Source organism: Sporothrix schenckii (genome assembly GCF_000961545.1).
Source record: "Sporothrix schenckii 1099-18 chromosome Unknown Cont44, whole genome shotgun sequence".
NCBI classification, from domain to species: Eukaryota; Fungi; Ascomycota; class Sordariomycetes; order Ophiostomatales; family Ophiostomataceae; genus Sporothrix; species Sporothrix schenckii.
The window spans coordinates 3,857,963-3,870,789 of record NW_015971145.1 but is presented as its reverse complement, the minus strand read 5'-3'; the positions used below and the strand labels follow the sequence as shown (position 1 = coordinate 3,870,789).

The following is a 12,827-nucleotide window of genomic DNA, read 5'->3' as shown; positions in this document are numbered from 1 at the left end:
TAGTTCCCAAATATATCTCTGAACGAATTACGTAGTCGATACTACAGACTCCGGAATATGTACACAAAAGGGGATGCCGCACCAGCAGCTGCACCCAGTACGATTCCTCAGAGCCAAACCCAGAACGGCACGTCGAATGGAGAACAAGGCAACCCGCAAGAAGACACAGAGGAGATCGACGGCGGTGACGACGGTCTTGACCTTGACGATGATGCTATTCTCAATGGCGTCGGCGACCATGACAACCAGCAGCAAGTGTTTCAAAAGTGCCTCGATGAATACAACGACTACCTTGGTGTGTACGTCCCGCCATCCTTCTTCATTGGTGGACGCTTCCTCGACACGTACTCGCTCTGGACAGCGTTGCAGGATGCTGCAGATGACGGTGACCGGATCAACTGGGATAGTGTCGTCGAGACGCTCGGGCTCGACAGCACCAAGTATACGCTCCTGGCATCGCAGCTTGCTGCATGGTACGATTTCAACTTAAAAGAGTTCCGGTCTTTCTGGATACGATACAAGGAAGTCACCGAAGCCAGTGGCAGCGACGAGGAGGGTGAAGATGAGGAGGGTGGCGAGGAGGACGAAGGAGAAGAAGGCAACGGAGAGGCAGAGGCAGCAGAGGCAGACGCGCAGACACCGTCTGGTAATCCAGCGCCGGGCTCGGCCAGTCGCAGCAGGGGCTTAGTGGACGTCGTCCGCGGATTTTTCAGAAGCAGCGAGGCGCATCCTGATGCACCAGCGCCTGAAAGTCCCAGTAAGCATGTTCGGTTCTCAGGTGCAGAGGCCGAAGCCGGTGCCGGCGATGTCGGTGGTGACGGCGACGAGGAGGAGGACAGTGACGACGAAGACGACGACGAAGACGATTTCCAATCACGCCGGGTTACTCGTTCTGGGGCACGGCAACGGACGCCGACAAAGACAAGGACGGTCGAGCCTGAGACACAGGACTTTGCCTTTGGCAATGAAACACAGGCCCCGACCGACCTTGGCGGTGATGGCGAAAACGAGGACGACGAGGGGAACTTTGATGATGAGGTCGACGCCCAGATGCGTGGTGCCCCTGGCAAGGCAACACCAACACGCCAGCTGCGGTCCGAAGACCGCGCCGTGGCATCCGTGCCCCGGTCACTACCGGCTCCAGGGTCTACCAAGCGAAAACGGACAGCAGCGGCACCGTCCGCCGCATCTCCGTCAAAACGGCAACAGCGAAAGTCTACGGCTTGAGTGGTAGGGATCATAAAATATGCGTTGTGAGCCGTGAGGCCAAGGTGGTTTTGTTTACATTTTTCCCCTGGTGTTCTACGCACGGCGTTTCTGTAGGGATATCCAGACGATACTTGTTTCCTTTTTGTGCCCTTTTTCGTACGGTCCAATTTAATACTGCGTATTTCACGACGGGTGCCAGAAGCGAGCATAAACTGGCGGATGTTCATTTTTATGAGGTACACTTGAATTCTAAGGGTTGTGTACATATTGTTGTGAGTGTCTGGGGTAAATATTACTTTTTTTTGGATTTGATGTAGTGGTTTGACATGTTTTTTTTATTGTGTATCTTATGTTCCCTTTTAATTATTCGGATTCATTTCAAGTTCATCATCTCTATTTTACTTTTATATTATACATAAAAGCTTGCTTCGCGTATTACGTGTATTACATATAAAAAAGGATCTAGAATATGACAAAATGGCATGCTCAGCATTTTGCAAAACTAACCAAAACATAAACAAAAAATAAGATAAAGACAGCACTTGCATAATTCTAGTTCCAAGAAGCGTAATAGCACATTCTCCCCTCCTGCTAAGACGTCCATCTAAACACCGTATCCCTATGCCGACTGAGGCTGGACCAGTTCCCGGACCTTGAAAGTCGTCCAGAAGTTGGTCTGCTTCACAAACCAGGCGTTGATCAGCTTCCACTCTTGCTTCGGGTCAACGAAATCAATCTATCCAGTTAGTATCATGCGCCCGCGAAATGACAAAGACACAGATGGCAAGTAACTCACCTCAAATCTCCGCAGAAGACTGGGAACAACTTTGTAAATCTCGAGCAGGCTAATGTTCTTGCCGATGCACGTCCGCGAGCCCATGCCAAACTGCAGCATCATGCCGTTCATCTCCTTGATGCGCAGCTCTTCGCGCTCACGCACCTCGGCCTTTTGGTCCTCCTTGGCGGCCGCTACCTTGGACTCGTCGACCAGCCAGCGCTCCGGCCGGTAGGTATCCGTGTCGTCACCAAAGACCTCCTTGGTGTGGTGCAGGACCCAGGCCGAGCAACCGACAATGGTGCCGCCGGGGATGAAGTGGCCGGCGATCTCGGTGCCGCCCGGTGGGACAATGCGCTCTAATGGCAGGCCGGCCGCCGGGTGCAGACGGAAGGCCTCCTTGACACAGGCGTCGAGGTACGGCAGCCCTTGGCTCTCGTGCCACGTCACCAGGCCTGTTTCATTGTCGCTGAAATGACCATTGTGGGCAGCGTTGTCCAGCTCCTCGTACAGGCTCTTCAATGCGGCGGGGTTGCGCAAAAGATAGTAGAATACGGCAGAGAGTGAAATGGCCGTCGTCTCCGAGCCGGCAAAGGCCATAGACACAGCCATTGTCTGAACAAGCGTGTCCGACATGAACTCGGGGCGCGCCTCTTGGGCTGCGAGGAACTTGGAGAGCAGATCGGCAGCTGGGCGTTTTTCGGCCTTGGTCGGCAGAATGGGGCCTTTGCCCTCAACAATGTCCGGCAGGCGCTCAGCCATTCGTGCGCGTGCAAACTTGGCGACGGGGAATGTAGAGTCGATCAGGCCATACTGTGACAACTTCAGGTAGATGGGGTTCTTCAGGAAGAGAAGATCCAGGAATGGTATTTGTCCGACCTTTGTCCTGTTAGCAACAATACGGACAAGACACAGATAGTTGTACAACTGTATGACGAAGGTAGGGCCTTACCGGAGCCACATAGATGAAGAGCCATGACAGATACGCAACGATCCCGTCGATGTCCTCGTTCTTCTCAATGAATCCGTGGCGTTTGGTATACGTAATCTCTCCAATGACGTCAAAGGCGTAGAACTGCAACCAGCGTGTAAAGTCGCAGCCCTCAGGATTGTTGACAAAGAATTTCTCGGTTTGTTTGAGGAACAGTTTTGTCGTGTTATCCACAAACGGCTCGTATTGCACGAGCTGTGACATGGCAAATGCGCCGTTGACACAACGGCGGAACTGGGCGTGGAAATCATTGTCGGTCGTGCTGAACAGACTGGCAAGCCTGTGGCCATTGACGACAGATTGTTGCGGGAGATAAAAGTCTGACTACACAGGTGTTAGTGACAAGACGTTGCACAAAGGCAGGGGATACGGCCCAATGTCGCATCAATGCTGTGTAGCCGCAGAGATCGCGCAACGTGCCTTTATAAATCCCTTGTTCAGGCCATAAATGGTCTTGAGCGCTTTGGGATCGGAAAACGTAAGAGTGTTGGGTCCTAGGCGGACAACGGGACCGAGCTTGTCGTGGAGGCGCCGTTGTGTCCGTTCTGGTCGCTGTTTGTACACATCGTAGAATCGCCACCAGTCTGTCAATGACGCCAAGAAAGGGCCAGGATACTTGTTGATGCCCTGCCCGTAACGGTTGTTGGCTAGATATGCCAAGACCGAGGCGACGACGACGGACACCCAGTGGTCGAGGAGGAAGGCCAGGAGCTGGCCGGCAACGCCTTGCATCTTTGCAAACTTTGTTCCGTCTCTGTTGCGGTGCCTCCTAGGACGTGGCCGCTACGGGTCTCCCCTGTTAAGACAGGTTTTGTTTTCTTGTTGCAATCTGTCGTGTGCTCGTCTTCAGCGGGTATTTTGCTCGGCTGAAAAACTATGTCGGTTTGATGAAGATCGCGAGGCTGGCGTCAATAAGATCAGGTGTTAGACAGGCTGCAGACTGAAAAGACACGATGGATTCCAAGAGAATGTGATCTTCCCAAGCTGGTGAAATATCCTCAGTTCTGTTGTCAAGGATATAGAAAGGAGAGCGAGTGATTTTCGAGTAGATTATGAAAGTATGAAAGTAGGCACGAGGTTTATGTAACACCAGGAGACCCGGGAGAGGGCAAAGCGTATGTGGATGGGGTAACAAAACGCAGGTAAAGGACAAGAGTGGTGTATATGGGGGCACACTGACAAAACAATAACAACAGTTACATTAATTAAGAGGAGGTGAGCAAGGTAAAACATAAAACCTACCGTGTCATATACTAGATCCAGGAGGAGGGGAATGCCTTTATGGAGGGCATGTAAATACTCTGGTCTCGGCAGGTGGTGCTTATCGTATTTCAAGGGAGGTAGTATAACGCCGTAGCGTGTCTTTCTGGAGGTCGAGATCGGTGTGCAGCCGTTGCGTTCAAGAAGCTGGGTGCTGAGGGGATAATTATATGCCTGCTGACGGCGCGTTGTCTTTGCCGCGAAGCAATAAAGCTTTTCCTGGTTGGAACGACGAGGAACAGGGACCCGGGATGATACAACACAAATCGAATAAGGATACGGGAGTCACTTTGGTTTCGCTTCAGAGGGAGCACCGGGGCACGGCGCGAAGCATTTCGCCCAGCTTTATCACGTCTGCCGTGCTGCCAGGGGTTCCTGGTATTTGGTGATTTTGCCTCCACATCGCCTTCAACGTTGTTGTTACTCCACTCATATTCGCGGGAGTACCTCAATTCAACCACCGGCAGCCGATGCAGACAAGTAGTCCTATGCCATTTGGACGTGAGGAGCAAGCGACTGGCGGGGATGCCGGGTGCGAATTTAGATGACTGGGCTGTGGAGAGAGGGGAAAGGGGAGCTCGGCAGGTGGAATAGAGCAGAAAACTGAGCTTAACACAAAGCCAGACCTCGTGGGTCAAAACCAGCATGCTTCCCGCACCACGCAGCATTTTTGTTGCATGACTGCCACCCGTATTGCCGCTATTTCCAGCGGGCTTTGTTCACGTTAGGCGTCAGGATCATCGCTCAATAAGACACAAAGCATCTGGGGATGGCTCAATGCTAAAGTCTGGAGAAACGTTCCCTTGGTGCACGAGACGGGCATGGCCTCCGAGCGGGAGAATGCTAGGACCCGTGCTGTGGCAGCTGTCTGCTGTTGAACGGACGCCAGGGAAGTCGGGCGAAATATCCGGGGGTTTCCCACTCTGTCATCCTGCGAGTCTGTCGACGGGTTGGGGTGCAAACGTATCAACGGACGAACCCACGAGCTAAGCGGAGGAGGGGAATTGATGGGCTGTCAACTGAGGGGAAATGGACAGAAAAGGGTTGGCAAGCTTCGCCGGTGGCCACAAGTGGGTTGAGTGGAGAAGGTGCGTGTAAGAGAACCATCGGCAGATGCAAGATCCAATAAACGGCACGATAGCCAAAAGGAACGCCTCGTGCACTCAGGCGAACAAAAGGAAACGTGATTTCTTGGATTTCTTCCGCATTCTTCGTATTTGTCCTATTCCATTCTTATCAGTGTGTGCAGTCAATAATGCGAAAAAACAAATGCTGCTTTTTTTATTCGCGGCGGCTACGCCGAATGGGCAATAGGTGCAAAAACAATTGTGTGTTATGGCTTACCGCAGCAATATGTGCCATGATACAGCATTCGAAATCACCTCCTTGTCATGTAGCAGTCTTGGCTGCGATCCGTTGTGCCGCCTCAATCTGCAAGAAAGGGCTGGCGATGGTTTTTGGATCCCAAATATAACCTTTCCACCTCTGCCTGGGGTTTCGTATTCTTTTTCTGATATGTTTACTGTGTACTGTTCAGAGGAAGACTGAAGCGCTTACGGAACAGCCATGGTTCCAGTCGAGGCTCTGGAGCTAGTGGGCAGCATTGTTACAACCTCTCTGGCTGTGCTGCCTCATTCTTGTCAGGGAACCATATCAACCTAAAGAGTATATCCGATATTTAGTCTGGACTGATCGCATCCACACTCACCCGATGGCCCGACCATCTGGCTCGCTGTGCGGTGGATTGGCTTTCGTCATCTCCTGATGCCGTGACCTGGAGCTGGGCCTGCCTCTCCTCTGCCGCCCCGGGACCAGCGCCTCCCACCCTCTTCAATATTGAAGGACTTTTCAGGCTGGCCGGCTTCCTGTGAGGAGGTCCTTAGAACAACTTACTTCCTGGCAGAGTCGCATTTTCGCGGCGTAAATATGCTCCTAGTGATGCTTGTGTGTCGTGACAGTCTGTAACTGCAGCGATGCTCTACCAGCCTGGCCGGGGGTGTCTGGACAGGTCCTGTCCCTTTGTCCAAAGCGGTGTATTTTGCAGGCTGTTGTGTTGTCCGTTGGGCGAGGCTTTCCATCCTTCCTTGTCCGTTCCTTTCTCCAGGGGGCGTCGGCGACATCAGCCCGGTTTGGAGAGCCGCCTGGCTTTGTTATTTTGGTGGGTTTGTGGGCTTCGCGCTACGCAGGCTTGTTAGCGTCTCTAGGAGAAGATCGGTGGATTTGTCGAATTCCACCTCGTGCCTTTGTGTCTCACTTGTCTTTTCGAGATCTCGCATGATGTGGACATGTTCGCGCCCAAAAAGAAGCGAATGACGGCGGCTGAACGAAGGGTTCGTGCAAAAAGCGAAATGCCGAATATCCCGCTACGCGGGACGGACTGCAGTTGCAGTGGAATCTGACGTTGTTCTGTGTCAGTCGCAAAGAGGGCATGTCAGAGAGATACGAAAGTGGGCAGACCATCCGAGAAAAGGGGAAACATAAAAAAATGGGCAAATGGTCAGACCATAGAAACAGAGAAGGCGTTGAGAAGCAAGAACACAGATGGGTCGTGGCGGGAAGGTGGGCAACCTTCCTTCTTCTTCGGCACTTAACTCAAAAGGAAACCACGACTGTTGACACGCACAGGGTGGTTCAGAATTATGGTCGCATTTGTAGATTTAGGAAGGCGCGAGCGAACCAGCGGACCATCCTGCAAGAGCAACTTGGAAGCACCTTCCGGGCCGCCCGGTGAAAGCACATATATAAACAACACAATTCCATCATAACGGGCAGGAGCAAGTTAGAGGTGGTTACTCGGTTGTCGGTGATTGGCCCCATCGGAACAGGAAGGCGCAACGAAGACAACAGCTTGGTTGTGACGGGCGAATAAGAGGAAGAGCTGAACTGCGACGATGAAGTTTTTACCAGTACTCTGCAAAGGCGCACCAAAAAGTAATATCAATGCGGGATGGAGGCACTTAAAATGTCTGTTGATATCGAGGTGCGAAAATGTTGGCTTATTACAGCAATATTTAGAAACCGTAAGAAATAAAGAAAGAAAGGAGAGAGGCCTCGTCAAGGCGTGAAATATGTCGCTGTGCCTTGCATAAAGCAACAAAAAGAAGACAAATACAAGGGAACAAAAGACAAAAACCATGCAGCTCGCTCTCTACAGTCTTTCGCATACCATCTGTGGTGTCACCTTCTCTTCGTATTATGCAAGGATGAAGTCAAAAAAACAAAAAAACGCCGCGAAGCACTCCAATACAAAACATGTTAAATATACATTGCGTCAGTCTCGGCTTCGGCGCGCTCGTCAATCGGCGGCAGGCGGCACATGAGGCGATAGTTGGATCCGTTGCTCGGCTGCTGCCTTGCCTTGACTCGGAGCCGCCGCAGCGGATGGTTGGCTAGGCCTCGTTGCTGCTGTCGTCCGCCTGCTGGTAGCCGGCCGTCCGGTTCCTAGCTGACGCCGCCTTCTGTTGATTGTTCGACTGGTGTACTCGTCGCCATGAGATCGTGGGCATTGTCACTCGTACTATAGCTGGCTCCGAAACCGTAGTAGTGGTATTCGATACTGGACCAGTCTGTACTGGTGAAGACCAGGCCGTGAAAGGCTGCGGACGGCAAACCGTCGAGCAGGGAGAGGCTGCTCGCTCTACAACAGTCCATCCTCGTCATCCGACGTGTCCTCGGCGTCGCGCAGGCGGCTGGCCAGGTCGGCTGGCAGACCGCCCTCACCGTCAGCGTCGAGGTACTCGCGGCCGCCCGCGACGCTCAGCGCAACGGGCAGGAAGATTAACGCGTGCGTCGAGGCAAAGGCGACGAGCGCCACCCAGACGCGGAAGTAGTAGATCTCAAAGATCTTGCTGCGCGTAAAGGCAAGCACAGTAACGCCGAGCAGCTTGGTGAGCGTGATGCCCGAGAACACGGAGCCGCCCACGTTGACGAGGGCCGCCCAGGCGCGCTGCGCGCGCGCATCCGGGAAGCGTGTGCGCGCGTTGTGGCGGAGGAGACCCGACGGGAACGTGAAGGCCCGTGCAATGTGGGCACAGAACTCGACCGAGATGCCCACGCAAATGACCAGGTTGACCAGGGACACGGCATTGAGCGACACGCCCATGACGGCCATGGCGCCGACAATGTCGCAGATGGTCATGGCCACCGTGCACGCGACGACGGCGGCTGTCATAAAGGAGCCGAGGATGAGCCAAGAAACGGCAAAGATGATGGCCATGGCCGAGCCCAGCAGCGTCGCCGAAAGCGACACGATCGTTGCATACTGGTCAAAGAAGACGTAGAACACGCTGTAGGGGAACACCTCGACGCCCGTGGACGCCGTAATGTCCGAGGCCACCCGCCGTGCCGAGGCATAGGCCTGGATGAAGTCGTCCTGGCTGCGGAGTGGCATGTGCATCGTGCGGAAGTGCGTGGCAGGCAGCGTGCTATGCTCCGCGTCAATGACCAGCGCCTGACCGTACGTCGCTTGGCCGCCGAGAGGGCAGTCTTCGGTGGTTGGCGCGTTGATAAACTTCTCGAGGTAGTGCACAAACTCGTCGCCTTCTGGCATGCCGGAGAGTGTCACGTTCCAAGGCGGGGTACGGCCAGCGAAACACGGCTTGCCATGCTCGACACAGCAGCTCTCAAAGTCGGGGTTGAGCCACAAGAAAAAGTCGTCAATCCAGCTGGCCGCGGGCGACGCAATGTAGGACACGTTGGACCGCTTGCGCTCTTGCTCGAGAATGCCCGTCAGGGACGTAAGCTGGCACGATGGGAAGCGCGAGCAGAGCTCCTGCTGGTGCGGACGCTGCGTCGCATTGAGGTCCTTTGTCACAAAATAGACCGGGGGGCCAGACTCGAAGTAGTCGTACAAATCGTTAAAGTAGGGGATGAGGTAGGAGTCGTCGGGGATCGCAACCCGCTGGTCGAGGCCAAGCTCGACGTAGGGGAGAAGGGCAATGCCCGCAGCAAACAGGCCCGTGAAGAAAATCAAAACACCTGCCTTGACGCTCTTCTTCAACAGTATAGGCGCATAACGCTGGCGGATGAACCGCTGCAGCACGCTCTCCCGGGACAGATCGTCGCTGTAGCCGTTTGAGTCGTTGTACCGGCCGGCGTACTCCTCGTTGAGGTGAACCCGCGCGGATTTCACTGGGATGCAGAACAGGATATCGGCACGGTTCTCCTCGACGCGAATCTGGTTCAGGGCCAAAACGGACACGAAACCAGTCACCTGCAGGATGGCGTTGATGAAGACGGCACCAGCTGCGTAGATGGCAAAGTTGCGGACAGCAGGCATGCCAACAAACGCACCGAGCGCAAACGACGCCGTCTCCGTAATCGCCGAGAAGAGGATGGACGGGCCCATGCGGCCCAAGGCCAGGGCTACGCGGTGTGCAACCTCTTGGTCCCGGTGGCTGATATTGACACGCTCAAACTCGTGAACAATTAAGAAAATGTTATCCACACCGACAGCGAGGACAATGAATGGGATGACATCGACGATAATCAGTGTCGCCTTCAGGCCGGCCCAGGAGAACAGACCAATGGACGCGGTGATGGACAGAACGACAATCAGGACGCCAATAAAGCCGAGACCGAACTTGGACTCGACCAGGAACACACCAAAATGGCGAAACAGGTCGCCAAGGGAGAGCGTGGTCGACCCAAGCGCGATCGATGCGTACAGGAACATGATGACATAGCTGATAATGATAATCTTGGCGTCGGTATTTGTCGACTTGTTGAGCTCCTCCTCTAGGCTGATTTCGGTCGAAAACGACAGGCGGAGGCCACGGGACGAAGCCTCTGTCTGCACGTCGAGAAGGCGCTTCTTCAATGCCTGCTCCCAGTCCATGGCCCGTTTCACCTCGGGCGTATCTTCGGCATAATTGTTGACGACCCAGGTAACCGTCATGCCGGCGGCTTCGTCAGCGTGCGCGGCATCCGGGAACTGTCCTAGGATCGACTCGGGATCGAGGGGCTGGCCGTAGTCGGCGCGGCATTCGACTGGACGCTGTGCGCACGACCGGACTGTCTGCTTCCAGTATTTGTCGACAAGCGACGGCTCGTTTCCAAAGTAGGTCGCGACGGACTGCACGACACAGGCAGAACCGGCCGGCTTGAGGCAGACGTCGTCAAGAGTCACGCCGTACTCTTGTCCCTTGAGCTCCCGGATGCTCTTCTCCACGCCCATCCACCACTGAAGGGTGTCCTGGCTGAGGACAGGGCCAGGTCCAGAGGGGAGGGTGTCGTTGACCAAGAAGGCCTGCTCGGCACGGTAAAATGGCCCGAAGTTCGTGTCGAAGAAGGCCTTCTCCTGCGCCGCAGCAGACGTCGGGCTGACCCACAGCCGCGCTGGATCGAGCTCCAGCTTGAAGCGGAAGAGGCCGAGGCTCAGCACGGTCGCAACGAACAAGCTGCATCCAATGCTGAGACCGGGGAATCTGGCCGCCCAGTGGCCCAGCTTCCGGAAGACCTTGTTGCACCAGATGTTCAAGATGTAGTCGGTCGGCGCGTCTTCGGCGGCCACGACGTCCGAGGTCGACCTACGGATAAACCCATAGAGAAATGCGTGGTGCTCGTCGTCTTCGACGTCATCTTCGTCGTCGGCGTCGCCATGGGGGTCGTGCAGCAGGGGCAGGCCCTGGCTCCGGTTCTGCTTGTACCAGAAGCGCAGGCCGGCCCAGACAAGGACGAGTGCCGCCAGCACCGAGTATGTGAGAATCGAAGCAAACGACAAGCACGGGAGGAGGCCCACATGGCACTCTGTCGACTTTTTGAGGGCGGGCAGCTCGGGGCACACGGCCGGGCAGTCCACGCAGGCACAGCGGAAGTTGGGGTCTTCGTCGTTGCACTTCTTCGGGACCGATTGGCGCGGCGACATGTCCGGTTCGGGGTACGCGAGGGGAAAGTTCATCTGGAAGGGCGAGCCGCCGAGGCGCTGCTTGCCCAGGAAGGTGAGGAATTCCGTGTAGTTCTTGGCGCCGCCGCCGATCAGCGCCATGGCCTTGGAGTTGGTCGGGCCAAACTTGACCTCCTTGCAGCTGTCGTAGAAGCCGGCACCGTATTCTTCAGACACAAGCTGATCGAGCTTGGTGACGAGAAGCTTTCCGTTCTTCTCGGCGGCGTCGGTCACGTTGATAAAGAGCGATTGGTCGGGCGAGCAGGTGAACGAGCAGAAGAGGTTGTAGAAGTTTTCCTTGCAGGCAGGGCAGGAAGAGACGAGCTGGTTCGCCGTGGCGAGGTTGTCTTTGAGTGCTTTTACCTAGAGGGGGACAAGTCATGGTCAGAATGGGTGTTCAACGGCCAAGAGACAAAATGCTCCTGTCAACGTACTTGCTCGCCATCGCAGCACACCGGCCCGGACTTCCACTTGGGCCCACACAGGTCGACGAGCTGATCCCGCAGCTCTTCATCAGGCTCGGTCGCAAGGCCGTTGTCCACACACGGCAGATCGGCCCCGAATATACTCCGCTTTCCACACTGTCCACGGATGGCACATCGGCCCGCCTCGTGCCTTGCTGTGAGTCCGGTGACGGTCGCCGCCGCTTCTCCCAGGCCGACTAGGAGGAGCAGCGCGCAACTGCCGCCTACAGCGACGGCTCGCGAGAGCCTTGTCATGCTATCAAGCGAGGCTCTGCACGCATACAAGGCTGTTGACTCTGCTGCAACAATGTGTTCGGAGCTGTTAGTGAGCTAGTTTGTCGATTCCAGTGAGTGGGTATTTGGCGTGGCTGGGTTGTTTGGTCGTGTGATGCGCCAAGGCTCGGTCGCACAGCAACGTATCAAAAGCGAAACCGCGCAGAGTTCACAGTCAGGACAAAGAAGCGGGAGACGCGACAAAGGCGATGCGATGCAAAGGAAAGGTGCAAGTGTTGAGTGCTGTGACAGAACATCTGACGAAGATGGGTGAGCTAGGCGCAGCAGGAGCAATGGGCAGCTGCCCGCTAACAGTCCGGGTGGACCCACAGTTGTCGCCTGCGTCATCGTCACTGATTCCACACTCCACAGCAAAGGCTTGGCGTGTCAGCCGGATCGGAAAAATATAGCCCCGCATATAAAAACCAACCAAAGGTTACGAAGTATGCTCGCGGATTCGCAAGTCGTAATTACATCTTGGCATCAAATTCACTTTGCCAGGAGATTCTTTGCGAGAACGCATTGATCGTATATCATATGCAAAATCGACGTTTATTTCACGCCACGGTCGACGCCGATACCCGACTCTTTGTCCAGCTTCAGCTAGTTTTGTTTCGTTGACATTTCACAGACTTCACCCTTTCCTCGTCGACATTTGGCATGTCTTTTCGGTGCCGATGCTGTCATGCGAATACACCATACAGTTCCGTCGCCAGCCACGATAGTCTATCTATATGCACCGAATTTACCTCGGAAATAGGCCGTAGAGAGAGTTCTCTATTGTCCTGCTCCTGTCGCTGTTCGGAGGGCGCGGCGGGCTCGTGGTGCTTCGTAGCCAGTTCCCCAGCTTGATCTGGGAGTTGACGAGTGTTGACTTGCCCCTGTCGACACGCATTTCGCATTGCGAGTCTCCATCGTTTGATTTATATTTGGATTTCCCTATATCTGGCCAGTTTGTCGTCCCAAACAAAG

At 54.8% G+C, this 12,827-nt stretch overlaps 4 protein-coding genes across 4 annotated transcripts; all 4 read right to left on the bottom strand.

The window, feature by feature from the left end:
- Nucleotides 1-27: 27 nt before the first annotated feature.
- On the bottom strand, nt 28-1,436 carry SPSK_09218 (uncharacterized protein; the record flags this gene model as incomplete). Its single annotated transcript, XM_016735794.1, has 3 exons — nt 28-462; nt 531-1,222; nt 1,370-1,436. 3 exons carry the CDS (start codon nt 1,434-1,436, stop codon nt 28-30), a joined length of 1,194 nt encoding a protein of 397 aa, XP_016587990.1.
- A 392-nt stretch (nt 1,437-1,828) lies between these two features.
- Nucleotides 1,829-3,707, bottom strand: SPSK_08876 (cytochrome P450; the record flags this gene model as incomplete). The annotated part of the gene is made up of 4 exons (XM_016735462.1): nt 1,829-1,945; nt 2,006-2,911; nt 2,937-3,295; nt 3,392-3,707. 4 exons carry the CDS (start codon nt 3,705-3,707, stop codon nt 1,829-1,831), a joined length of 1,698 nt encoding a protein of 565 aa, XP_016587989.1.
- Nucleotides 3,708-5,624: 1,917 nt separating this feature from the next.
- On the bottom strand, nt 5,625-6,146 carry SPSK_09922 (uncharacterized protein; the record flags this gene model as incomplete). Its single annotated transcript, XM_016736489.1, has 3 exons — nt 5,625-5,720; nt 5,944-6,063; nt 6,129-6,146. The coding sequence occupies 3 exons, from the start codon at nt 6,144-6,146 to the stop codon at nt 5,625-5,627; spliced, it is 234 nt and encodes a 77-aa protein (XP_016587988.1).
- Nucleotides 6,147-7,872: 1,726 nt separating this feature from the next.
- On the bottom strand, nt 7,873-11,837 carry SPSK_08340 (Niemann-Pick C1 protein; the record flags this gene model as incomplete). Its single annotated transcript, XM_016734940.1, has 2 exons — nt 7,873-11,481; nt 11,553-11,837. The coding sequence occupies 2 exons, from the start codon at nt 11,835-11,837 to the stop codon at nt 7,873-7,875; spliced, it is 3,894 nt and encodes a 1,297-aa protein (XP_016587987.1).
- Nucleotides 11,838-12,827: the final 990 nt, after the last annotated feature.